Here is a 27,636-nt window from a genome sequence, read left to right as displayed (position 1 = left end):
TAGGTTACTGTAAACAATCCTGCTATCAGGTTCCCTTTAAGTTGCCCTTTCCTCAGTTTGAAGTTGGTAGTTAACAGGAACAGTGGAGGTTAAGATAAGGTCTGGAAGACCAAGCAAAATTTCAGTGAGAGTTGCTTGTAGGATTGCTAGAGAGACAAATCAGAACTCCCACTTGACTACAAAAGACCTTTATCAAGATTTTGCAGAGTCTCAAGTTGTGGTACATTGTCCTACTGTTCAGAGACACCTGCACAAATATGGCCATCATGGAGTTGGGGTTGTGTTGCAGCCAATGGCACAGTGAACATTTCACAGGTAGAGGGAAGAATGGATTCAATGAAATTTCAACAAATTTTGTAAACAAGTCCTGTGGACTGATGTGGTCAAAATAGAACTGTTTGGCCACAATGATCAAAGGTGTGTGAAGAAAAAAGGACACAATTTAAATAAAAGAACATCTCGCCAACCACTAAGAATGGGGGTGGATCAATCATGAATTGTGGTTGTGTTGCAGCCATTGGCTCAGCTAACATCTCATGGGTAGAGGTAAAAATAGATATTATTCACATTGAAGGATGCATAAATGTATGAAAAGCAGTAGTGGCGGATTATAATGATCATAGAGTTGATAACACTGACCAGGTACTACAATAGGATATGGCCAAACTGACAAAAAGATCAGCATGGCCGAGAGTGGAGAGGACAACTTGAGGCTTACTCTGATTGCTGACTAACTTGCTTTTACCAGAAGCAGGTAATATCGCTTAATGTGCTGATGGAGAGCCATAGTTTCTCATTTTCCTTTTGCAGAGACTGCAGACTGCTAGTGAATTGCCATTGCCTGTCACCAACAGGCAAAACAATTCCCACATGCCTCCATGTTCAACTCACAATCACCACCAAAAGATCTTTCAAGGGTAAATCAAAAAAGAAGAAATAGGAAGCTATATGCCATAAAATTACAACATTTTTATTGAAACAACTTTTTAAAGAAATGATTAAAAGACAATTTTGCAGGCACAAATGCAAAATAGGCCACTTTTCCATGGTAATGTGCTATAGTAATATGCTGTAAATGAAATAAATTACGGTTCCACTTAAATTAAACTATAGATGGGCCAAAGTGAAAACAATATATCTCTGTATGTAAGGAGTTAAGGGTAACTTCCAAAGATAAATATAGGTCAAACAGTTCAACTTTGTCTAGAGTAATAGGATTCCAAGGAAATTCACATAGCACTTTCAAGAAATATGGCAAATCACTGAAATAGTCCTCATGTCCATACAAAGGGTGGTAGTCTATACTGAAAATAAACAAACAAGCTTAAAGTACTAAGCAAAAGTATGTAAGTAGATGGAGAGATCAATGGGACATGGATTAGAAAGGGCAAATGGAAAAAGTATGCTAGCACATTACCTTTAAGTGGCGACGACACTCCGACACATGTTTCGTGTTTAGCTTTTTCTCTTTTTTTTCCTGAAAAAAATCTAAACGCGAAACGTGTGTCAGGGTTAGTGGTTGGGTGAAGCCATTTATTGTCAAACTACGGTATTTTCTCTTTTTAAGTCATAATGACAACCCAAAACATCCAAATGACCCTGATCAAAAGTTCACATACCCCATTTCTTAATACCTTGTATTGTCCTCTCTAACATCAATGACAGCTTGAAGTCTTTTGTGGTAGTTGTGGATGAGGGTCTTTATTTTCTCAGATGGTAAAGCTGTCCACTCTTTTTGACAAAAGACTCCAGTTCCTGTAATTTCCTGGGCTGTATAGCATGAACTGCGTGCTTGAGATCTCCCGAGAGTGGCTCAATGATATTGAGGTCAGGAGACTGAGATGGCCACTTCAGAACCTTCACTTTGTTCTGCTGTAGCCAATGACAGGTTGACTTGACCTTGTGTGTTAATGATCGTTGTCATGTTGGAACGTCCATGTACGTCCCATGCGCAGCTTCCGGACTGATGAGTGCAAATTTGCCTCCAGTATTTGCTGATAATGTGCTGCTTTCATCTTTCCTTCAACTTTGACCAAGGTTCCTGTGCCTTTGTAGCTCACACATCCCAAAACATCAGTGATCCACTTCCATGCTTTTCAGTAGGAATGGTGTTCCTTTCATTATAGGCCTTGATGACCTCTCTCCAAATGTAACGTTTATGGTCGTGGCCAAAAAGTTCAATTTTGGTCTCATCACTCCAAATTGCCTTGTTCCAGAAGTTTTGAGGCTTGTCTCTTTGCTGTTTTGCATATTGTAGATGATATACTTTGTGGCATTTGCACAGTAATTATGGCGACTCTACCATGCAGCCCATTTTTTTTCAAGTGCCTCCTTATTGTGCATCTGGAATCAGCCACACCGTTAGTTTTCATATAGTCCAGTATTTCAGCTGATGCTATTTGTGGGTTTTTCTAAGCATCCCGAACAATTTTCCTTACAGTTGAGGACTAAATTTTTGTTGGTCTACCTGACCATGTATTTGTTTTTACAGAGCCCCTTATTTTTCATTTGTTAATGACAGTTTGAACGCTGCTGACTGGCATTATCAATTCCTTGGATGTCTTTTTGTATCCCTTTCCTGTTTTATACAAGTCAACTACCTTTTTTCGTCCCGTAGATCCGTTGACAATTCATTTGCTTTCACCATGACTCACAATCCAGAAACGTCAGTGGCTGGATGAAAGATGCAAAAATCTGTCTGGATCCCAAAAACTCAGCTATTACGTACACACACTGATTACAAGCAAACAGGTGACAGGTGAGGATGTTACCTTTAGTAGCCATTCAAATCCATTTCTGTCAACTTCTGTGCATGTTATCAGGCCAAAATCACCTGGGTATGTGAACTTTTGATCAGGGTCATTTTGATGTTTTGGGTTGTCATTATGTTTTAGAAAGAGAAAACACAGTAGTTTGACAATAAATGGCTTCAGCCAACCACTAACCATGAGTGGAAAAAAAGTTTTGGTGTTATCATTCATATTCTCTGAAAAAAGGCCAAGAAAGCAAAAATTCTGTTGGGGTATGTAAACTTTTGAGCACAACTGTATATAACTATATTCATATCTTTTTTATTGCATGCACTGTAATCCCGAACAGCACAAATTATGCGAACACTTTACAGAGATTCTAGTAGATGGCCTGGAGTCAGGGCTGGTTTTAAACAAATTGGGGCCCTAGGCAAAATTCAAAGTGGGGCCCCCAAGTCCATATAAAACTGTCCGTGTCTGGCAGAACGCTCCGGGAGCAGTAAAGAAAGTGTGAACAGGCCCTAATATAAGACACAGGCATTAGACATACCTTATTTTTCGAATATAAGACGCACTTTTTTCCCAAAAATTTTTAGGGGAAAATGGGGTGCGTCTTACAATACAAATATACCTTACCAACCACGGTGGAGCAGGGGTCAGGGTCTCTGCAGGCCACAGGCTGAGATGAAGGGGTGATCGCATGTGCGGTGTGCCGCTGCAGGTGTTCGGTGCTGCGGGTGTTCGGTGCTGCGGGTGTATGGTGCTGTGGGGGCTCTGCCAACAGTTTGTTAAAGGCCAGAGCCCCCGCAGTTGCATAGTTTCCTATGGGGTGGACTCCGGGAAAATGGCTGCTGGGGGCGGCGCATGAGCAGATGGAGATCTCGGCACCAAGATCTTGAGAGATGAGATTTCAGCTCTGGGATCTCATCTCCCGAGATCTTGGTGCCGAGATCTCTATCTGTGCATGCGCCGCCCCCGGCAGCTATTTTCCCAGGAGTCCACCGCATAGGAAACCATTCCATGCAACTGGGGCGGCACGGTGGCTCAGTGGTTAGCTCCGCAGCCTTCAAGCGCTGGGGTCCTGGGTTCAAATTCCACCTAGGACAACATCTGCATGGATTTTGTATGTTCTCCCTGTGTTTGCATGGGTTTTCTCCGGGTGCTCCGGTTTCCTCCTACATTCCAAAGATAGGAAAGTTAGATTGTGAGCCCCATTGGGGATAGTGCCACTAATGTCTGTAAAACGCTGTGGAATTAATAGCACTATATAAATGAGTAAAAATAAATAAACTGCAGGGCTCTGGCCTTTGACAAAATGTTGGCAGAGCCCCCGCAGCACCGAACACCCGCAGTGGTGGCTGCACATCCAAACACCCTCTCATCCCAGCCTGCATGCGGCCTGCAGCAATGTTCCACTCTTGCCTCCTCCAGCAGCGACCATGGGACCCCACTTCACCGCAGTCACCACCCCCGGTAAGCAATAAGATGCATAAGACGCAACACCAATTTATTAACAAAAGTTTTTTCCTATTTTTCTCCTCAAAATTTGGGGTGCGTCTTATAATCCAGAGCGTTTTATAATCCCCAAAATACAGTAAACTACTGATTCCTATTATAGCGACATTACAATTACAGAACTATATATGCAGCACATATAGACAGATACACACTATACATGTACACATTATGTATACTTTATAAATATAGAGACATGCACAGAGTCAGACCGACCTGGCGGGGTAGCGAGTAAATGCCCGGTGGGCCCCGGGGTCGCGAGGGGCCCTTTAAAAATGCGGGCCCTTTAAAAGGGCATTCAAATTTTTTGCAGTGTCGCGCGCACGTACCATCTGACAGAGGGGACACTGGCTGGCTCCCTCACTGTCGCCACACACAGGATAAGGACCTTGACGGACATTCTGTGTGGGCGGTGACAAGCACCTCGCTCGGCTTTCCCACTCTGTTGGTGACTAATCAAGTGGTGACGCTGCGCTCTGCTCTCCCGGCTCCAGCCTCCCGGCTCCCGCTGTGTGCTGCTGTGGTGAGTAGTAGTCAGTGACTGACTAACTTCACTCTGCTCTCCTGGGCCCCTGCTCCCGCTGTCCTGCCGCCATGTGAGTGACTCTGTGAATGAAGAACTGTCTAGGCACTCTCTCCTCTACTCTCCAAGCTCCTTCTGTCCTGCCTAGGCTGCCTTGTAGACTGTAGCGACGGCTGTGTGGTGAGCTGCTGAGCCTGACACCCTCCCTTAAAGTGCCAACTACATCTCTCTTTCTAACCCTGCAGTGCTGCTTCTAAAGTGCAGTACATTTTTTCAGGGTGAGTGCAGCCTCCATCCCATCCCCCATGATCCATTCCCATCCCCCATGATAAATTCCCATCCCCCATGATAAATTCCCATCCCCCATGATCCCATCCCCCATGTTCCATTCCCATCCCCCATGATAAATTCCCATCCCCATGATAAATTCCCAGCCCCCATGATCCATTCCCATCCCCCATGATCCATTCCCATCCCCCATGATCCATTCCCATCTTCCATGATCCATTCCCATCCCCCATGATCCCATCCCCCATGATCCCATCATTGGCCAACAGTGCACAATAGCAATGTTTTTTATTACACATGATGCATCACAGATCACAATCTCGGCTTCCTATATAAGATATACATATACACACACACCGCATTCTTCTTAGGGTGTGTTTCCACGGTCAGGAAACGCTGCGTGTCTGCCGCTGTATAGAGCCGCAGCATCAAACACGCAGCGACCAGATGAAATCCCGTCTCCACTATGCGTTCAGAGACACAGGCGACAGACCTGCGTAAACGGACATGTAGCGCGTCTTTACAGAACGCAGCATGCCTGTTTACAATACGGCGACGCTCCGTCGCCGCACCGTAAATTTCCCATAGACAATCATTAGATGCGGTAAAACTGCATCTCTTGATTAGTCACATGCGTAGTAACTGCATAAACACAGCTTACTATGCATGTCTCTTAATTTAAATAAGATCTTACCTGTCCCACCGCCGGAAGTCCGGGTCCACTGCAGTTCTCGAGATAACTTACCGTGAGAACTGCCGTGCATGTGACCGGGGGTTATCTAAGGTCACATTAGGCTAGTTCTCACGGTCAGCTGACCATGAGACCTAGAGTATAGGTGATCGCCGTAGAGTTATCTCCGGTGGTCATCTACAAGCTCTGCTATGTCTGGATGTCAGGCATCCAGATGTAGCAGAGCTGGACTCATCGTGGGACACTCGTTATTAAGGACTGTGTCGGACACAGGGAGTATCCTTTTTTTTCTCAGAAGATCGATGGCTTCGCTTTGATTACCAGTGTAATAAAGATTGCCATCTTTATTACACTGGTAATCCAAGCGAAGCCATCAAACTGTGTGGTGTTTTACTTAATTAAAATGCTTTATTCTGCATGTGTGTTCTTTATTAACCCTTTACCAACTATAGGATTAGTAATGGAAAGATGTCTTATTGATGCCTCTCCCTTACTAACCCAGCTTAAAGTCACCTTACAAAGGTGATATTAACCCCTTATTACCCCATATGCCACCACTACAGGGCAGTGGGAAGAGAGAGGCTACACGCTGGAATTGGCGCATCTTGCAGATGCGCCATTTCTGGGGCGGCTGGGAGCTGGTATTTGTAGACAGGGGGGGCAATATCCATGGGCACTCTCTAGGCTATGAATATCAGCCCGCAGCTGTCTGCGTAGCTTTTCTGGCTATAAATTATAGGGGGACCATACATCATTTTTTGGGGGGTCCCCCTATTTTAATAGCCAGTAAAGGCTAAATATACAGCTGTGGGCTGGTATTCATATCCTGGGAAGCTCCATGAGTATTAACCCCTTCCCAGGCTACAAACATCAGTCCCCAGTCGCTGGCTTTCCCTCTCTGGCGCAGAAAATTGCGCGGGAGCCCAGGCCATTTTTTTTCAATTTTTAAAAAAAATTAAACATATTGCCTTTAAGGCCAGGGTCACACTTGCGAGAAACTCACACGAGTTTCGCACCTTAATACCCGGCACTGCCGCCAGCACTCGGGATCGGAGCATTCAGCTACACAGAAATACATGTAGCCGCACACTCCGATCCCGAGTGCTGGTGGTAGTATTGCAATTACAATTACAATTGAATTACCATTTTTTATGCTATCTAGCTCTGTATTAAATATAAATATATATATGTGTGTGTCTCACTGACATATATATATATATATATATATATATATATATATATATATATATATATACTAGATGGTAGCCCGATTCTAACGCATCGGGTATTCTAGAATATGTATGTAGTTTATTTATGAAGATTTTAGAATAATACATTGAATACACAGGATTCGGCCTGTTGCTTATTGTTCGCGGCCGGCCACATAGTATATTGCACAGCCACGTAGTATATTGCACAGCCCACAGAGTATATAGCACAGCCACGTAGTATATAACACAGCCCACGGAGTATATAGCACAGCCACCTGGTATATAACACAGTCCACGGAGTATATAGCACAGCCACGTAGTATATAGCACAGCCCACAGAGTGTATAATAGTCCACATAGCATATAACACAGCCACATAGTATATAACAGCCCACGCATGCAGTATATAACACAGCCCACGTAGTGTATAACACAGCCCACATAGTGTATAACACAGGCCATGTAGTATATAACAGCCCACGTAGTGTATAACACAGCCCATGTAGTATATAGCACAGCCACGTAGTATATTGCACAGCCACGTAGTATATTGCACAGCCAGCCCACGTAGTGTATTGCACAGCCCACATAGTATATTGCACAACCCACGCAGTATATTGCACAGGCCACGTAGTATATAACACACCCCACGTAGTATATTGCACAGCCCATGTAGTATATTTCACAGCCCATGTAGCATATTGCACAGCCCACATAGTATATTGCACAGCCATATAGTATATTGCACAGGCCACGTAGTATATTGCACAGCCCACGTAGTATATTGCACAGCCCACGTAGTATATAGCAATGTGGGCATCATATCCCTGTTAAAAAAAGAATTAAAATAAAAAATAGTTATACACGTGTAATGAGCTGGCCGGCTCTGACTGTTCTGTGATCATTGACATAGAATCTGTGACAGACACTGCCCCCGTGTGGCCAGAAGTTGTACCTATGTCGAATGTGATTACAGGGAAACAAACTGTATTTGCAAAACTCCCCCCTGCTGTGTCATGTGATCAGGAAGGAGAGGAAGAAAAAGCCCTGGAAGTCTGTCTGTGCAGAGAGAGATCAGTGTGTGATCTGGCGTCCTCCCATATATGCGACATAGGAGATTGCCTGGATGATTCCCCTCCCTTGAAAGCTGACTTCCAGATTGTTCCCAGCTCCCACGCTGCAGAGCACTCAGCGGTGACATCTCCACAGACCCTGAACCCACGAACTGTAAGCGGGTCCTCTGTTGAGAGGCCGAACATTCCACCCCTACCTGCCGTACCCCAAGGACTACAGTTTGGACCTGAGAGACGGAATTTTGTTTAATCCCTGTTGTTTTCTCTTCGGCTGGAGAGTCCCCCTGCAGTGACAGACAGGCCTGCGACGTGGGAAGATAACCTCCTGGAGCAAAGAGACTGGTAACGTGTGGATAGGGAAAGTGAGGGACAGTTTGTATTACACGTTATTTCTGTGGATAGGCATATTTTGTGTTGTTTATTATTGTGTTCCGCTGTGTTAAGGAAAAATGTATAACAGTAAAGATATGTTTGCTAAAATGGAATCTGGGTGTGGAAGTTTTGCTGAGCCAGATCATTGATATACATGGGCGGCCTTGCCCTCGTCCTCTTCATCTGGCGTAGTCGGCAGGATCTGTGCCCAGCAGGATTCCCACCCAGGCCCAGTATACAGTCAGAAACCGCCGCCGGTGTCCATTGTAAACCAGGTCAGGAAATTTTGCGGGCGAAACTACCCCGTACCAGAGTGGGCGGAACAAGTGCGGATACTGGGAAAAATGTATAATATTGACCCTAAGACCTTGGCAGAAATGGCGGTACTGACGCTAGAGGGGGAGGCATGGACGACAGTCAGACTGGAGACGGTCAGGGGGCAGCGTGTGTTGGAGGATTTGGTGCAGGTGCTGGTCGTGACAGACAACAATCCTCTTGCCCACCTAGAAAATGCCAAACTAGGGGCAATGGAACAGCGCTGGATGGCAAGGCTCTCTAGATTCCAATACAAAATTAAATACAGAGCGGGGAAGGAGAATCAGAATGCTGACAGCCTTTCCAGAGTGACCTCATCCCCGCCAGTGGGGAACCGGGATGAAGAGTTGGAGGAAGATGAACTGCCCGACTTTGCCCGGCTAGCTAAACAAATAGAAGATAGCCGCCAGTATGCTGTAGGCGGGATCGAAGCCGTAGTGGGGTCCCCCCTGTCCCAACAAGAATGGGCCAAGCTTCAAGATCGAGACCCTGAACACGTCTTACTGAAACAGTACGTGAAGACACAAGAGAAACCACCCTCCGAAGTAAGAGCCCGACTATCAACCAGGGCTTCTGCCCTACTTGCCCAATGGGATCGGCTGATCATGAAGGATGGAGTCTTGTATCGCAGGGCCCTTTTATCCCATATGCTGGAAGAATGTTTGCAGATTGTCGTCCCGGTGCAGCTAGCCCATGAGATGGTGGCTGAAGCCCACAGAAGGAACGGCCACTTCGGCATAGACAAGACCCTCCGGTGGACCCAGCAATTCATTTTTTGCCCAGGACTTCGTAAGCTGGTTGAAAACGTCTGCCTAAGCTGTCGTACATGTGAACTCCACAAGTCTACTGAGCAGCGTGCACCAGTCCAGACCATTAGCACATCCAGGCCCCTCGAGTTGTTGATGGTGGACTATCTGTTGATCGGAACGGCGAATAGTGGCTACCAGTACTGTCTGGTGATGGTGGACCACTTCACGAAATTCGCCGTCGCTGTTGCTACCAAAGACCAGACTGCCGAATCAGCTGCACAAGCCATCTGTCAGCACTTCGTTCGGGTCTACGGGTGTCCGGAACGGCTACACTCTGATCAGGGGGCGTGTTTCGAAGGGCGAGTCATTGAAGAACTTCAGCAGATGTATGGAATCAAGAAGTCCAGGACCACCCCGTATCATCCACAAGGGAATGGCGCGTGTGAACGTTTCAACCGGACTCTCTTACAACTGATCCGAACCTTAGCAGAAGACAAAAAGCCCGACTGGCCTCGATTCCTCCCAGAAATGCTGTGGGCCTATAACAATCAAGTCCATTCTGTCACCGGATACACGCCTTACACCCTCCTTTTTGGCCGCCCGGGCAAAAGCATCCATGAGCTACACTTGTCTAACTCTGATGAAGACACCTGTGGTACCTATCCTTCCTGGCTACAAGCACACCGTCAAAGGATGGAAACTGTCTACCGGCTGGTGGAACAGCAGATCCAGGACCAGGTCCACGCTGATCCACTTCCAGTACAAGAAGACCTACTGAGTGTGGGTCAACTAGTCCTAGTTCGTATAAAGAAACCGCAAGGAAAACTCCGGCCCAAGTGAGAGACCGAAGTCTATCGAATAATTGGACACCCGTACCCTGATGGCCCCGTCTATCAAGTACAAGGCGAAGACAGCGGCAGCCTCCGCACCCTGCACCGTAACGTGTTGCGCCCCTGCCGTTCTCAGTCTGACTCCCCTCCTGTGATACCTAGAGAGATGGATATCACTAATACTGTGGGAGACACCGACACCGGGGATGTAGAGGTAGAAGACATACCTACCCCGGCTCGCCTGACTGACGCGTCTGAACCCCTTACCTCCTCGACCGACTTACCGACTGGGGCAGAGAGTGGGGTGACTGATCGGGGAGAGAGATTAGCACCCGTTAGGCGGACAGCTAGGACCAACGCAGGAGTGCCCCCGGGACAGTCCTACAGAGACCAATATGTGTGGCCCTCTTCACAGCCGGGTCCTACAACCTCCACAGCCATCGCCGCCCTGGAGTCAGTCGTTGACAGGGACTGCCAACCTTCAAGTGGGGGGGCGTGTAATGAGCTGGCCGGCTCTGACTGTTCTGTGATCATTGACATTGAATCTGTGACAGACACTGCCCCCGTGTGGCCAGAAGTTGTACCTATGTCGAATGTGATTACAGGGAAACAAACTGTATTTGCAAAACTCCCCCCTGCTGTGTCATGTGATCAGGAAGGAGAGGAAGAAAAAGCCCTGGAAGTCTGTCTGTGCAGAGAGAGATCAGTGTGTGATCTGGCGTCCTCCCATATATGCGACATAGGAGATTGCCTGGATGATTCCCCTCCCTTGAAAGCTGACTTCCAGATTGTTCCCAGCTCCCACACTGCAGAGCACTCAGCGGTGACATCTCCACAGACCCTGAACCCACGAACTGTAAGCGGGTCCTCTGTTGAGAGGCCGAACATTCCACCCCTACCTGCCGTACCCCAAGGACTACAGTTTGGACCTGAGAGACGGAATTTTGTTTAATCCCTGTTGTTTTCTCTTCGGCTGGAGCGTCCCCCTGCAGTGACAGGCCTGCGACGTGGGAAGATAACCTCCTGGAGCAAAGAGACTGGTAACGTGTGGATAGGGAAAGTGAGGGACAGTTTGTATTACACGTTATTTCTGTGGATAGGCATATTTTGTGCTGTTTATTATTGTGTTCCGCTGTGTTAAGGAAAAATGTATAACAGTAAAGATATGTTTGCTAAAATGGAATCTGGGTGTGGAAGTTTTGCTGAGCCAGATCATGGATATACATGGGCGGCCTTGCCCTCGTCCACTTCACACTCACCTTCAGTTGGCCTCCGGATCCAGGCGAAGCGTTTACCGATGCTCCTCGCGCGCTCCAGTCCCAAGAGTGTATTGCGGTTTTACGAGATGATGACGTAGCGGTCTCGCGAGACCGCTACGTCATCATCTCGTGAGATCACAATGCATGGAGTGGTCACCGGAGGGTCACGAGGAGCGGGAAAGGCCTGTTCTGGATCCGAGGGGCCGACGGACGGTGAGTATATAACTATTTTTTTTTATTATTATTATTTTTAACATTAGATCTTTTTTACTATTAATGCTGCATAGGCAGCATCAATGGTAAAAAGTTGGTCACACAGAGTTAATAGTAGCGTTAACGGAGTGCGTTACACCGCAGCATAATGCAGTCCGTTAACGCTGCCATTAACCCTGTGTGAGCACTGACTGGAGGGGATTATGGAGCGGGCACTGACTGCGGGGAGTAAGGAGAGGCCATTTTGCTGCCGGACTGTGCCCATCGCTGATTGGTCGTGGCTGTTTTGCCGTGACCAATCAGCGACTTGGGATTTCCGTTACAGACAGACAGACAGACAGACGGAAGAGACCCTTAGACAATTATATATATATATATATATATATATATATATATATGTAATGTCAGTGAGACACACGCATATATTTATATTTAATACAGAGCTAGATAGCTTAAAAGACGGTAATTCAATTGTCGGCTTTTGCTAAGTCCTTACTGAACACAACATGATATGAGACATGGTTTGCATACAGTAAACCATGGCATATCTGTTAGATTTTTACATATCCCTCACTTATAATGTTAGTAGTGTGTGTGTGCAAAATTTGGGAGCTCTAGGTGTTAAAATAAAGGGTTAAATCACAGAAAAAACTGGTGTGGGCTCCCGTGCAATTTTCTCCACCAGAGAGGGAAAGCCAGTGACTGAGGGCAAATATTAATAGCCTAGAGAGGGACCTTGGATATTGGCCCCCCTGGCTAAAAACATCTGCCCCCAGCCACCCCAGAAAAGGAGCATCTGGAAGACGTGCCTATTCTGGCACTTAACCTCTCTCTTCCCACTCCAATGTAGCTGTGGGATATGGGGTAATAAGGGGTTAATGTCACCTTGCTATTGTAACATGACATTAAGCCTGGTTAATAATGGAGAGGTGTCAATAAAACACATATCCATTATTAATCCAATAGTAATAAAGGGTTAAAAAAACACACACACACCTTATGAATAAAGTATTTTAATGAAATAAATGCACATGGGGTTTTAAAATCTTTATTGTACACTCAATCCAACTGATGACCCTTGTCTTCTGAAAAAAAGGAAAATAAAAAAGCAACAGTATCCCATACCTGTCTGCCGTACAGTCATGTCCCACACTGTAAATCCATCTGAAGGGGTTAAATAAATTTATAGCCAGGAGCCTGCTAATGCAGCCACCCCTGGCTGTAAAAACTGGGGAATGAATGGAATGCAGCCTAGGTGACTTGCGGTGCTGCAGCCCCTGGAGGCATAAACTCATATGAACTCTAGCGTGAGAAAATATTCAGAAAAATCCCCACGCTAGAGTTCATATACGTTTATGCCACCAGGGGGCGCAGCAACACAATTGTATTGGAGTGTTTATGTTTTACAACACTACATATTGACTCTTATAAGGTATTTCCCAAGACAATTGTAAAAGACCTTATATGGGTGGATAGATGGTGACAGAGGTGGATTCATTTTATTAAATTTTCCACTTGAAAATGTTAGATAAATTTTGCTTCACTTTGAATATTGTTTACGTTGGCTTACGGACTGGGTAATTTACCTAGGACAAGGGATTTCTATGTGTGAGAAAAACTACTACTGATTTTAAATAGTAGATTCTGTTAACTGCAATCAATAAATTTCTTAACAAGAAAAACTTTGATATAGTACAGTGCACAATACTGTTCTCTTTTACACACTGTACAGCTTGCTAAAAGGCTCACGTTTTAGTGAGAGAGGCAAAAAAATGAAAAGTAATAAAACCGTTTATGGTAGCCATAGGGTGGGCCCCTAGAGTCAATTCCCCTGGTGGGCCCTAGGCACCCCAGTCCGACCCTGGACATGCACAATATATATAAAGTATATACACACAGAAGCTTTCAGTTTATATACAGTATGCTCACATACTTATACAGTTTATGTACAGTATTTACACAATATACTGCACACATGCAGTATACAAATATAGTATACATACACATGCTATATACTGTATGTACATGTGTGTGTATATATAATATATATACTCACATGCACCACAGATATACACAATCATACTATATACTGCAGGCATCTTCCTCCTGGCCCGGCTCAGACCTCTGTCTGCTGTGCTGTAATCGGGCCCCTCCCCCTCACTTGCAACTTCTAACCTGACTGCATGCAGGGAGAAAAGAGAGAGGGGGGGCTGGAGGGGGTTTTGGGAGAGATGCTCCGGGACTCACTGCTTATTCACTGCTGTACACTCTCTGGGCACTTAATAAAGGGGCTGCAGATGCAGGGAACCCCAGGAGTGGGAACCCCAGGAATCTGCCTGATCTGCCTGCCCCAAAGGCCGGCCCTGCCTGGAGTATGTCACAATTGAATGCAATGGTACACCATACAAAAGTACACTTCATTCTATGTATAAGACACATTGTTTGTAGCTATTTGCCATTAACACTTCATTCTTTGTACATTACATAGCTAGTTACCCTTGACCCTTCTTCTCTGGCTTTCACCATCTAACCTCTCTCTTGTTGAAAATCATATTAGCATTTATAATTAATAATTGTATTACAGAGTTCCCAACACCACACTCTGACTGATCATCTCTAGCTCCTAACTAACTAGTGTGCCACATAATAGTTACTATGCAGTGAAGTTAGCACTGCCACTGTCAACCATAGGAGATGAGATAGGGTCATTGAGACCCAGTGGCTTACGCAATTAAAATGGAAAATCCACTGGGCTTCCTAAAGGCCCCGTCTCACACAGCGACGCTGCAGCGATACAGACAACGATGCTGATCGCTGCAGCGTCGCTGTGTGGTCACTGGGGAGCTGTCACACAGACAGCTCTCTCCAGCGACCAACTATCAGGGGAATGACTTCGGCATCGTTGAAACTGTCTTCAACGATGCCGAAGTCCCCCTGCAGCACCCGGGTAACCAGGGTAAACATCGGGTTACTAAGCGCAGGGCCGCGCTTAGTAACCCGATGTTTACCCTGGTTACCAGCTTCCTGCTCTGACTGAGCCGCCGTACAGTGAGAGCAGAGCGCAGCGGTGACGTCACTGCTGTGCTCTCACTTTACGGCGGCTCAGTCAGAGCAGGAAGCAGACGCCAAGGGACCTGACAGGCAACAGATGGTGAGTATGTACTGTTTGTTTTTTTTTACATTTACGCTGGTAACCAGGGTAAACATCGGGTTACTAAGCGCGGCCCTGCGCTTAGTAACCCGATGTTTACCCTGGTTACCAGTGAAGACATCGCTGGATCGGTGTCACACACACCGATTCAGCGATGTCAGCGGGACCTCAACGACCAAAAAAAGGTCCAGGCCATTCTGACACGACCAGCGATCTCGCAGCAGGGGCCTGATCGCTGGTACGTGTCACACATAGCGAGATCGCTACTGAGGTCGCTGTTGCGTCACAAAACTTGTGACTCAGCAGCGATCTCGCTAGTGATCTCGCTATGTGAGACGGGGCCTTTACTCAGGACCCTGTTATCAAAGAACGGGCAGAAATCCTCTGCTCCTTGGAACCTAAGACAGTGGGCATCTCCACCATGATGTGACCAGAAGTGTTTGGCCATTGGTTTCTCTTCCTTTCTATTAATGTCCACTATGTGTTCTAATCTATATTCTCAGAAGGGGATCTACCATTGCAGGCACAGTCTTTGTCTATTATTGGAGCCTTGAGGTGGAAGGATTTTGAGAACAGGGTCCTGCGTAAGGAGGCCCTATGGATTTTCCATTTTAATAGGGTTAAGTCGCTGGGTCTCAATGATGCCATCTTATATGTCCTATTTATTTGAATTTGGAATAATCCTCTTTAATGTACCATTTCAGTGGCTTTATCCTATATAATAATCATCTGTTGGGTCTTCCGGCCGCTGTCCCCGAATCTCATAAGGCACCGCGGTAGTGTCACTTGCGCAGGCACAGTTTGTGGCCGGAAAGCGAACATGCCTTACCGATACCGTGGGCAGGTATGGACTGGGGATGAAATTCAGCCCTGGCATTTGAAATCACACAGGCCCATGTTGTCACTGTTCCTAAGCTCCAGATGGGATATATTACTAATATAAACGTGGATAAAGGAAAACAAGATTTACTACAAGACCAATATTTCTAATGATACCCATGGCCTGGTGGGGTAAGTGACTGTCGGTGACTTTGTGCTCCGTCACAACTCTTACCAGTATGGGTGTCTTGAGAACACCGATTCTGTTAACAACATTACAGACAAGGCAGCCCACGACCAGACAGGCCCATCTGGCATTTGCCAGAATTACCAAATGGACAGTACGGCCCTGACCGTGGGTGTAGGCCACAGGCTGGGATGAGGGGGTGTCCGGGTATCTCCGGGTACCCGGCGGTTGCTGGCCGATGCTGCGTGGGTGTCTGGAGCTGCCCAGGGCTTTGCCGACATTTTGTGAGAGGCCAGAGCCCTGGCACTTCCACGGTTCCATGTTCAGTGGTCTCTGGGAATATGGCCGCCTCTGGGGGCGGCGCATGAGCAGATGGTGCTGAGATCTCATCTCTCGAGATCTTGGTCCCAAAATCACCATCTGCGCATGCACCGCCACCGGTAGCACCCATATTCCTGGAGAGAACTGAACATGGAACCATGGTAGTGCAGGACCCTACCCAGAACCGCTGGGCATCGGACACCCACGCAGCACCGCTGGGCACCGGAGACACACGCAGCATCGCTGGGCACCGGAGACACCCACAGCACCAGCAAGCAACCGCTGGTCACCCGGAGACACCTTGCAGCAGCACAAGACCCCCGCAGCAGCGCACTGCACATCGGAGCCCCCCCTCATCCCTGCCTGCGGCCTGCAGCATCTCCCCATTCCTGCCTCCTCCAGCTGCGACCCTGGGACCCCACTTCACTGCAGCCACCACCCCCGGTAAGCAATAAGATGCAAAGATTATAAGAAGCACCACTATTTTATTAAAAAATATTTTTTTCTTATTTTTCTCCTCAAAATTTGGGGTGCGTCTAATAATCCGGAGCATCTTATAATCCGAAAAATACGGTATGTTGGAAAGCCAAAAACAAAGAAAAGTTGTTCCAGCTTCTTGATAAAATTTAGTTTTTAATCCAACATATTAAAATCAAAAAGGACACACTCCTGGGACAATGCCATAACACATGTGAAGAGAGCTACGCGTTTCGACCTGACGGTCTTTGTCACAGCTGATGTTGGAAAGCACAAACATCGTGAGACATGTCCGCTCTCCTGTCAGCACCACTAAGCATACACTCTATATATATAATCACCAGTTGGGACTTCCAACCGCTGTCCTATAAGGCACCGCGGCAGTGTCACTTGCGCCTGCGCAAGTGACATACAAGTCTCCGCTATTCCCACGTAGGCTCAGTAACAGCCGCGTCATTACTACTCATGCGCAGGAATAGCGGTGACGTGTAGGTCACTTGCGCAGGCGCAGTTCGTTAAAATTTCACCGCACTCCCGATGCGATAACATCGGGCCTATTTCTAGTAATCTATAATTGGCAATGGCTACTATCCTGCCATTTGATATTGCTCAGTGTTGCGAAGCATAATTTTGGTCTGTTGTTACAACATCTAGACTGTAATCATTCCTGCTAAATTCACTTCATAGTTATTTTATACTGTCATTGTGCATTATAATGATCAAACTATGTTGATGGAGATGGTTTTTAGTACTTTACCATCTCCTGTAACGTATGTATAAACATTACCACCCTAGTTTATGCTGCTGGTGACGACTTTAACACTGGGTGTTTGTACATCACCTAGTATAGACGGATCTGTGCAAAGTTGCTCATCTATTAGATGAGTTATGTCTGGTTAGAGACTGCAGCGTGCAGCCCAGTGTAAGGAGGATGATGTTATTGGATGTTGCGAACGAACCCTCCGTGAAGTCACTAGGGCGGTGACCCGATTCAGTGGCTTGATTGAAACGCAGGTTTCAGCATAAGGGGAGTGTTGAGGGGTCACCATCTTCCCCCTCTCCCTACCATTAGGGCTTTCCTTTACCAGCTCCCTCACCCCCTCCCGTTGCGTCGCACAACTTAAGATCACATCCAAGTTGAATGCAAAAGGAAACCAAGAGCCTCTAAATGCTCAATGCTGCAACATTTTTAATAAAACCTAATTGGCAAAATGGTCTCTTTCTCCAAATAAATGCATTTCGATACCAAAAAATTGTCCCCAAAAATGATCAACCCCTTTAGCTTAATGCTTAATATATGACCTTAAATTTTATACATATTCCAGTCTTACAACATCATGTACCATTTGAGAAAAGCGTGTTGAAAGTTGATGATAATTGTATATTTGAGCTTCTTCTTGTGACTCTAGTGTATGTTTTATTATGTCATTCAAACAGCTCTTTCTTTTCCAAGAAAAGTTCAAGACCTGGATAAGTGCCAGCACCTTTGTATGAAATTTGAGCCAAATTTCAACAAAGATCATCCTGTAAGTATTACTAAATAAAATGTAACTTAAAATGTCTATTGATTGTTATGCAACCATCCGCTACATATGAGTATACATACAATCCCAATTCCAAAATAAGTCGGGATGCTGTGTAAATTGTTACGATAACAAGAATGCAATGATATGGAAATCTCTTATAGCCATATTTTATTCACAACAGAACATAGAACACATACCAGAAGTTGAAATACATTTTTCTATATCATTTGAAAAAATTAACTCATTTAGAAACTGATGGCAGCAACACATTTCTAAAAAGTTGAGTCAGGGTTAACAAAAGGCTAGAAATTAGCTTTGTGAACCCTTTTGCTCAACTGAAATATTATGTATCTTATATATAAATTTGATTCTCCGTGAATCAAAATGATCATCTCTATTACCCTCGATGATCTCAATGTGGAATGTATAGGGAAACTTTTGCACATATAGCATCGTGAAAAAGTATTCATAACTCGTGAGGGGCGAAACCCTGGATGTTTGGGTCCGGCTGGTTCAGATGAACAATTAAAAAAAGTTTGGTTTGGGTGCCAGAACAGTACCCGAACCTGAAGCCGGGCCCATCTGAATGGGGGGCTGGAACATCCATTTTATGCCATGCTGTGATCTGCATGGCAGCGTGACAAACACTGCCTCTGATTGGCAGTAAGATCATTACCACTGGTTAGAATGCTGCAGTTCCCACGCTGTAAAATGACATTGTGAGCCATCAGCTGTGACCAGTGGAAAATTTTTTACCTCTGGTCACAGGTGTTAGCTGATGAGAAAATACTACCCACATCAGCGTATGCCTGTTGTCGCTGATGGGAATATCCATTATCCGGCACCTATGCTGTAAATAAATACTTTAAAAAAAAAATTAAAAAAAAGTGACATTGGGTCTGTTCTATTTTTAAAAACCAGCATTGCAAAACTGACAGCTGCGGGCTGCAATCCTCAGCTGTCAGCTATATCATTGCTGGTTATCAAGAATAGAGAGGTCCCCACGCCTTTTTTTTTATATATTTATGTGATATACCAACACAAAGCAGAAAGTATAAAGTGTAAAGGAAATTATACTTTTTGCCTTTTAACGGCGGCAGTTAAGGGTACTTAAACCACAGCGCAGTTAATTAAGTGTATAGCGTCCCCCAGAGTCAGATTTTCTCTGGGGTCTCGTTTGCCAGGGGTAGCCGAGACCCCAGAGAACATGATTCGGGTCAGTTTCTACCGATCCCCAGGTTGCGATCGCCGGTAATTAACCGTTTACCGGTGGCCGCAAAAAAAAGCGATTTCCCATTTAATTTCTCTGTCCTCCAATGTGATCGCACATCAGAGGACAGAGAAATGGGGTCCCCGATCGCCCCCAGATACCTACCTGTGTCCCCCGATGCTCCTCATGGCTCCCGATGGGCATCGCCATCTTCTGCCTGGAAAAAAATGCCGCCGGCCGGCACCCTGCAGATCTTTGGGGTCTCGGCTGCCGAGAGTAGCCGAGACCCCAAAGAACATGATCGGGGTCGGTTTTTAATGACCCCTGTTTTGCGATCGAAGGGAATTAACCGTTTACCGGCGACTGCAAAAAAAAGCGATGTCTGTCATTCTCTGTCCTCTGATGTGATCGCACATCAGAGGACAGAGAAATAAGGGGATCGGTTACCCTGTTATACTTACTGGTGTCCCTGGGTCCTCCTGCGTCCCCTCCTGGCCGCTGGCTTCTTCCTCCGGGAAGAAAATGGCGGGCGCATGCGCAGTGCGCCCGCTGTGATCTGCTTGCCGGCAGAGGAAGATTCTTTATTTTGGTCACTGTGAGATCCTATCACAGTGATCAAAATCGAAAAAATAATAAATACCCCCCCTTTATCACCCCTTAGTTAGGAAAAAGCAATAAAATAAAAAAAATGTATGTATTTCCATTTTCCAATTAGGGTTAAGATTAGGGTTGGGGCTAAAGTTAGGGTTAGGGTTGGGGCTAAAGTTAGGGTTAAGGTTAGGGCTAGGGTTTGGGTTGGTGCAAAAGTTAGGGTTGGGGTTAGGGTAGGGGCTAAAGTTAGAGTTAGGGCTAGGGTTAGGGTTGGTGCTAAAGTTAGGGTTAGGGCTAGGGTTATGGCTAGGGTTAAGGTTGGGGCTAAAGTTAGTGTTAGAGTTGGGGCTAAAGTTAGTGTTAGAGTTGGGGCTAAAGTTAGGGTTAGGGTTGGGGCTAAAGTTAGAGTTAGAGTTGGGATTAGGGTTAGGGTTGGGATTACGTTTGGGATTAGGGTTAGGTTTGGAATTAGGGTTAAGTTTAGGGTTGGGCTTAGGGTTAGGGGTGTATTGGGATTAGGGTTGGGATTAAGGTTAGGTTTGAGGTTAGGGTTATGGTAAGGGTTGGGATTAGGGTTAGGGGTGTTTTGGGGTTAGAGTTTTGATTAGGGTTATGGATTGGGTTGGGATTAGGGTTAGGGGTGTGTTGGGGTTAGGGTTGGAGTTAGAATTGGGGGGTTTCCACTGTTTAGGTACATCAGGGGATCTCCAAACGCGACAGCCAATTTTGTGCTCAAAAAGTCAAATGGTGCTCCCTCCCTTCTGAGCTCTGCCGTGCACCAAACAGTGGTTTACTCCCACACATGAGGCATCAGCGTACTCAGGACTAATTGGACAATGTTTGGGGTCCAGTTTCTACTTTTACCCTTGCGAAAAAAAAAAATAGGGGCTAAAAAAATCGTTTTTGTGGAAAAAAACATTATTTTTCATTTTCACGGCTCTGCGTCAAACTTCTGTGAAGCACTTGGGCGTTTAAAATGCTCACCACATATCTAGATAAGTTCCTTGGGGGGTCTAGTTTCCAAAATATGGTCACTTGTGGGGGTTTCTACTGTTTAGGTACATCAAAGGCTCTGAAAATGCAACATGACACCCACAGACCATTCCATCAAAGTCTGCATTTCAAAACGTCACTACTTCCCTTCCGAGCCCTGATGTGTGCCCAAACAGTGGTCCCCCCAAATATGGGGTATCAGTGTACTCAGAACAAATTGGACAACAAATTTTGGGGTCCAATTTCTCCTGTTACTCTTGGGAAAAAAAATTGGGGGCTAAAAAAATCATTTTTGAAGAAAAAAACAATTATTTTCACGACTCTGCATTATAAACTTCTGTGAAGCACTTGGGCATTCAAAGTGCTCACCACACATCTAGATAAGTTCCATAAGGGGTCTAGTTTCCAAAATGGTGTCACTTGTGGGGGGTTTCCACTGTTTAAGCACATCAGGGGCTCTCCAAACGCGACATGGCGTCCGATCTCAATTCCAGCCAATTCTTCATTGAAAAAGTCAAACGGTGCTCCTTCTCTTCCAAGCCCTGCCGTGCACCCAAACAGTGGTTTACCCCCACATATGGGGTATCAGCGTATTCAGGAGAAATTGCACAACAAATTTTGTGGTTAATTTTTTCTTTTTACACTTGTGAAAATAAAAAAAATTGGTTCTGAATTAAAATGTTTTAAAAAAAAAGTTAAATGTTCATTTTTTCCTTCCACATTGTTTCAGTTCTTGTGAAGCACATAAAAGGGTTAATAAAATTCTTAAATATGGTTTAGAGGACCTTGAGGCGTGTAGTTTTTAGAATGGCATCAAGTTTGGGTATTTTCTGTCATGTACACCCCTCAAAGTGACTTTAAATATGAGATGGTCCCTAAAAAAATGGTTTTGTAAATTTTGTTGTAAAAATGAGAAGTTGCTGGTCAACTGTTAACCCTGATAACTACCTAACAAAAAAAATTTGTTTCCAAAATTGTGCCGATGTAAAGTAGACATGTGGGAAATGTTATTTATTAACTATTTTGTGTGACATACGGTATCTCTCTGATTTAAGGGCATAAAAATTCAAAGTTTGAAAATTGCAAAATTTTAAAAATGTTTGCCATATTTCCATTTTTTTCATAAATAACTGCAAGGAATATCGAAGAAATGTTACCAACTCACCACTAACATGAAGTACAATATGTAATGAAAAAAACAACCTCAGAATCAGCGGGATCCGTTAAAGCGTTCCAGAGTTATAACCTCATAAAGTGACAGTGGTCAGAATTGTAAAAATTGGCTTGAGCATTAAGTACCAAATTGGCTCTGTCACTAAGGGGTTAAAAGTATACATCTAAAATTTCTGATTTGTATTTGCATTCAGCCACATGCAGTCTGATACCCTAAATTAAATCCTATGTGACTAATTGCTCCCAGATATCATATAATTAGTAAGTTGAGTCCACTGTTATGATCCCAATGGCAGAGGATCTCTGATATTCCGGCAAGATAGCAAAAATATAAGTACTGCTCTAGGGAGGTGGAAACTGGGCTAACCGCATACCTGATCCTGACACAAACAACTAAAAGTAGCCGGTGAACGTGCCTACGTTGGTTCTAGACGTCTCGAGCCAGCCGGAGAACTGACTACCCCTAAAGGGAAAAAACAAGACCTCGCTTGCCTCCAGAGAAATTGAACCCCAAAGATATAGAAAGCCCCCAACAAATAATAACAGTGAGGCAAGAGGAAAACACAAACGTAGAGATGAACTAGATTCAGCAAAGTGAGGCCCAATAGTCTAGATAGCAGAAAATAGATAGTGGACTATGCGGTTAGCAGAAAACCCTACAAAACATCCACGCTGAACATTCAAGAACCCCCACATCGACTGACGGTGTGGAGGGAGAATATCAGCCCCCTAGAGCTACCAGCGAGTCAAAAATCAAATGTAAAGCAAGCTGGACAAAAACACTGAATAATGCAAACGATCCAAATTGTACAAAACAGACTTAGCTTTTCTTGCATGAGGCAGACAGAAAGGAATCCGGAGGAGACCAAATAGGTCTGGATACAATGATGCCAGGCAAGAGACTGAGTCCAGAGGAGACTCAAATAAGAAACACCCGCTGCTTAACGACACAGCTGGAGCTCAGGCCTGCAACAAGACATACCTAACACAATACCGTTAGTGACCACCAGAGGGAGCCCAGAAACACAGTTCACAACAGTACCCCCCCCCTTGAGGAGGGGTCACCGAACCCTCACCAAGACCCCCAGGGCGATCAGGATGAGCAGCGTGAAAGGCATGAACCAAATCAGCCGCATGAACATCAGAGGCGACAACCCAGGAATTATCCTCCTGACCATAGCCTTTCCACTTAACCAAATACTGGATTTTCCGTCTAGAGATACGAGAATCCAGAATCTTCTCCACCACGTACTCCAACTCACCCTCAACCAAAACCGGGGCAGGAGGCTCAACAGCAGGAACCATGGGCACCACGTACCGCCGCAACAAGGACCTATGGAACACATTATGAATAGCAAAAGACGCTGGAAGGTCCAAGCGAAAAGACACCGGGTTAAGGATTTCCAAAATCTTATAAGGACCGATAAAGCGAGGCTTGAACTTAGGAGAGGAGACTTTCAAAGGAACATGCCGAGAAGACAACCAAACCAAATCCCCAACACGAAGTCGGGGACCCACACCGCGGCGGCGGTTGGCAAACCGCTGGGCCTTGTCTTGTGACAACTTCAAATTGTCCACCACATGGTTCCAAATCCGCTGCAACCTATCCACCACAGAATCAACCCCAGGACAGTCAGAAGGTTCAACCTGACCCGAGGAGAAACGAGGATGAAAACCAGAGTTGCAGAAAAAGGGTGAAACCAAGGTGGCAGAACTAGCCCGATTATTAAGGGCAAACTCGGCCAGTGGCAAAAAGGTAACCCAGTCGTCCTGATCAGCAGAAACAAAACATCTCAAATAAGTCTCTAACGTCTGATTAGTTCGCTCGGTCTGGCCATTAGTCTGAGGATGAAAAGCCGACGAAAAAGACAAATCAATACCCATCTTAGCACAAAAGGATCGCCAGAATCTGGACACAAACTGGGATCCTCTGTCAGATACAATATTCTCAGGGATGCCATGCAAACGAACCACATTCTGAAAGAACAAAGGAACCAAATCAGAGGAGGAAGGCAACTTAGGCAAGGGCACCAAATGGACCATTTTAGAAAAACGATCGCACACCACCCAGATGACAGACATCTTCCGAGACACCGGAAGATCCGAAATGAAATCCATGGAAATGTGCGTCCAAGGTCTCTTCGGGATAGGCAAGGGCAAAAGCAACCCGCTGGCACGAGAACAGCAAGGCTTAGCCCGAGCACAAATCCCACAGGACTGCACAAAAGAACGCACATCCCGCGACAAGGAAGGCCACCAAAAGGACCTAGCCACCAAATCTCTGGTACCGAAAATCCCAGGATGTCCCGCCAACACCGAAGAATGAACCTCAGAAATAACTCTGTTGGTCCATCCATCAGGGACAAACAATCTCTCTGGTGGACAACGATCAGGCCTATCAGCCTGAAATTTTTGCAGCCCTCGTCGCAAATCTGGGGAAATGGCAGACAAAATTACTCCCTCTCTGAGAATACCAGCCGGCTCAGAGACTCTCGGAGAATCAGGCACAAAACTCCTAGAAAGTGCATCAGCCTTCACGTTCTTCGAACCAGGCAGGTACGAGACCACAAAGTCAAAACGGGAGAAAAACAACGACCAACGGGCCTGTCTAGGATTCAGGCGCTTGGCAGACTCGAGGTAAATCAGATTTTTATGATCAGTCAAGACCACCACACGATGTCTAGCTCCCTCGAGCCAATGTCGCCACTCCTCAAATGCCCACTTCATGGCCAACAACTCCCGATTACTAACATCGTAGTTCCGCTCAGCAGGCGAAAATTTCCTTGAAAAGAAGGCGCATGGCTTCATCACGGAGCCATCAGAACTTTTTTGCGACAAAACAGCCCCTGCACCAATTTCAGAAGCATCAACTTCAACCTGGAAGGGAAGAGAGACATCCGGCTGGCACAAGACTGGCGCTGAAGTAAACCGACGCTTCAGCTCCCGAAAGGCCTCCACGGCCGCAGGAGACCAATTCGCAACATCAGAACCCTTCTTGGTCATATCCGTCAAAGGTTTAACCACGCTGGAGAAATTAGCGATAAAACGACGGTAAAAATTAGCAAAGCCCAAGAACTTCTGCAGGCTCTTAACAGACGTGGGCTGAGTCCAGTCATGAATGGCACGGACCTTAACTGGGTCCATCTCCACAGTAGAAGGGGAAAAAATAAAACCCAAAAAAGAAACCTTCTGTACCCCAAAGATACATTTTGAGCCCTTCACAAATAGAGCATTCTCCCGCAAAACCTGAAACACCATCCTGACCTGGTTCACATGGGACTCCCAATCATCAGAAAAAAACAAAATATCATCCAGATAAATAATCATAAATTTATCCAGATATTTGCGGAAGATGTCATGCATGAAGGACTGAAACACAGAAGGAGCATTAGATAATCCGAAAGGCATCACCAGGTACTCAAAATGACCCTCAGGCGTATTAAATGCCGTTTTCCATTCATCTCCCTGCTTTATGCGCACAAGATTATACGCACCACGAAGATCTATCTTGGTGAACCAACTGGATCCCTTAATCCGAGCAAACAAATCAGACAACAATGGCAAAGGATACTGAAATTTAACAGTGATCTTATTCAGAAGACGATAATCAATACAAGGTCTCAGAGACCCGTCTTTCTTGCCCACAAAAAAGAATCCTGCACCAAGAGGGGACGAGGATGGGCGAATATGTCCCTTCTCCAAAGACTCCTTTATATAACTCCGCATCGCGGCATGCTCTGGCACAGATAAATTAAAGAGTCGTCCCTTAGGAAACTTACTACCAGGAATCAAATCTATAGCACAATCACAGTCCCTATGAGGAGGAAGGGCACTGGACCTGGCCTCATTAAATACATCCTGAAAGTCTGACAAAAACTCAGGGATCTCAGAAGGAGTAGAAGAAGCAATAGACACCAATGGAGAATCGCCATGAATCCCCTGACACCCCCAACTAGACACAGTCATAGCTTTCCAATCTAAAACTGGATTATGGGCCTGTAACCATGGCAGACCCAAAACGACAACATCATGCATTTTATGCAGTACCAAAAAACGAATCACCTCCTGATGTACAGGAGTCATGCACATGGTCACCTGCGTCCAATACTGAGGTTTATTCTCTGCCAATGGCGTAGAATCAATTCCTCTAAGAGGAATAGGATTTTCCAAAGGCTCCAGGACAAAACCGCAGCGCTTGGCAAACGACAAATCCATCAGACTTAAAGCAGCACCAGAATCCACAAAAGCCATAACTGAGTAAGAAGATAATGAACAAATTAAAGTCACAGACAAAATAAACTTAGGCTGAAAAGTACCAATGGCGACAGGACTAACTTTTTTCTTTAAACGTTTAGAGCATGCTGAGATAACATGTGTTGATTCACCACAGTAGAAACACAACCCATTTTGACGTCTATGATTTTGTCGCTCGGCTCTGGTCAGAATTCTGTCACATTGCATAGAATCAGGTGACCGTTCAGACAGCACCGCCAAAGGATTATCAGATTTGCGCTCCCGCAAACGTCGATCAATTTGAATGGCTAGAGCCATTGAATCATTTAGACCTGTAGGGATAGGAAACCCCACCATCACATCTTTAATGGCTTCAGAAAGACCATTTCTGAAATTTGCGGCCAGTGCACACTCATTCCATTGAGTAAGCACGGACCATTTCCGAAATTTTTGGCAATATACCTCAGCTTCGTCCTGACCCTGAGAGATAACCAGCAACATTTTTTCAGCCTGATTTTCAAGATTAGGCTCCTCATAAAGCAAAGCAAGTGCCAGAAAAAACGCATCAACATTCACCAATGCAGGATCTCCTGGCGCCAGAGAGAAGGCCCAATCCTGAGGGTCGCCGCGCAAGAAGGAAATAACAATCTTAACTTGCTGAGCGGAATCACCAGAGGAACGAGGTTTCAGAGACAGAAACAATTTACAATTATTCCTAAAATTCAGGAATTTAGATCTATCTCCAAAAAACGGCTCAGGAATAGGTATTTTTGGTTCAGACAAAGGGCTATGGATAACAAAATCCTGAATGCTTTGCACCCTAGCAGCAAGCTGATCCACACTAGAAGTCAAAGTCTGGACATTCATATCTGCAGCAGAGTTTCAGCCACTCAGAGAAAAAGGGGATGGAAGAAGCTAGGCAAACTGCAGCAAAAAAAAAAACAAAAAAACAAAAAACTCAGAACTTCTTTTTAATCCCGCTTCTGCGATGCATTAAACATTTTCTTTTTGGCCTGGCATTCTGTTATGATCCCAATGGCAGAGGATCTCTGATATTCCGGCAAGATAGCAAAAATATAAGTACTGCTCTAGGGAGGTGGAAACTGGGCTAACCGCATACCTGATCCTGACACAAACAACTAAAAGTAGCCGGTGAACGTGCCTAC

At 45.4% G+C, this 27,636-nt stretch overlaps 1 protein-coding gene across 1 annotated transcript in view; it reads left to right on the top strand.

The window, feature by feature from the left end:
• The window catches only part of LOC143775069 (tyrosine 3-monooxygenase-like), a 271,622-nt gene that overhangs the window by 25,045 nt on the left and 218,941 nt on the right, over nt 1–27,636 (top strand). Inside the window, exon 2 of the mRNA XM_077262903.1 lies at nt 18,182–18,270. Within this exon, the coding sequence (XP_077119018.1) occupies nt 18,182–18,270 (89 nt within the window). The remainder of the gene's footprint in view (nt 1–18,181; nt 18,271–27,636) is intronic.

This window comes from Ranitomeya variabilis, chromosome 5 (genome assembly GCF_051348905.1).
Source record: "Ranitomeya variabilis isolate aRanVar5 chromosome 5, aRanVar5.hap1, whole genome shotgun sequence".
Taxonomy (NCBI): domain Eukaryota; kingdom Metazoa; phylum Chordata; class Amphibia; order Anura; family Dendrobatidae; genus Ranitomeya; species Ranitomeya variabilis.
The sequence above is the reverse complement of the archived record's forward strand: the minus strand, read 5'-3'. Positions and strand labels throughout refer to the sequence as shown.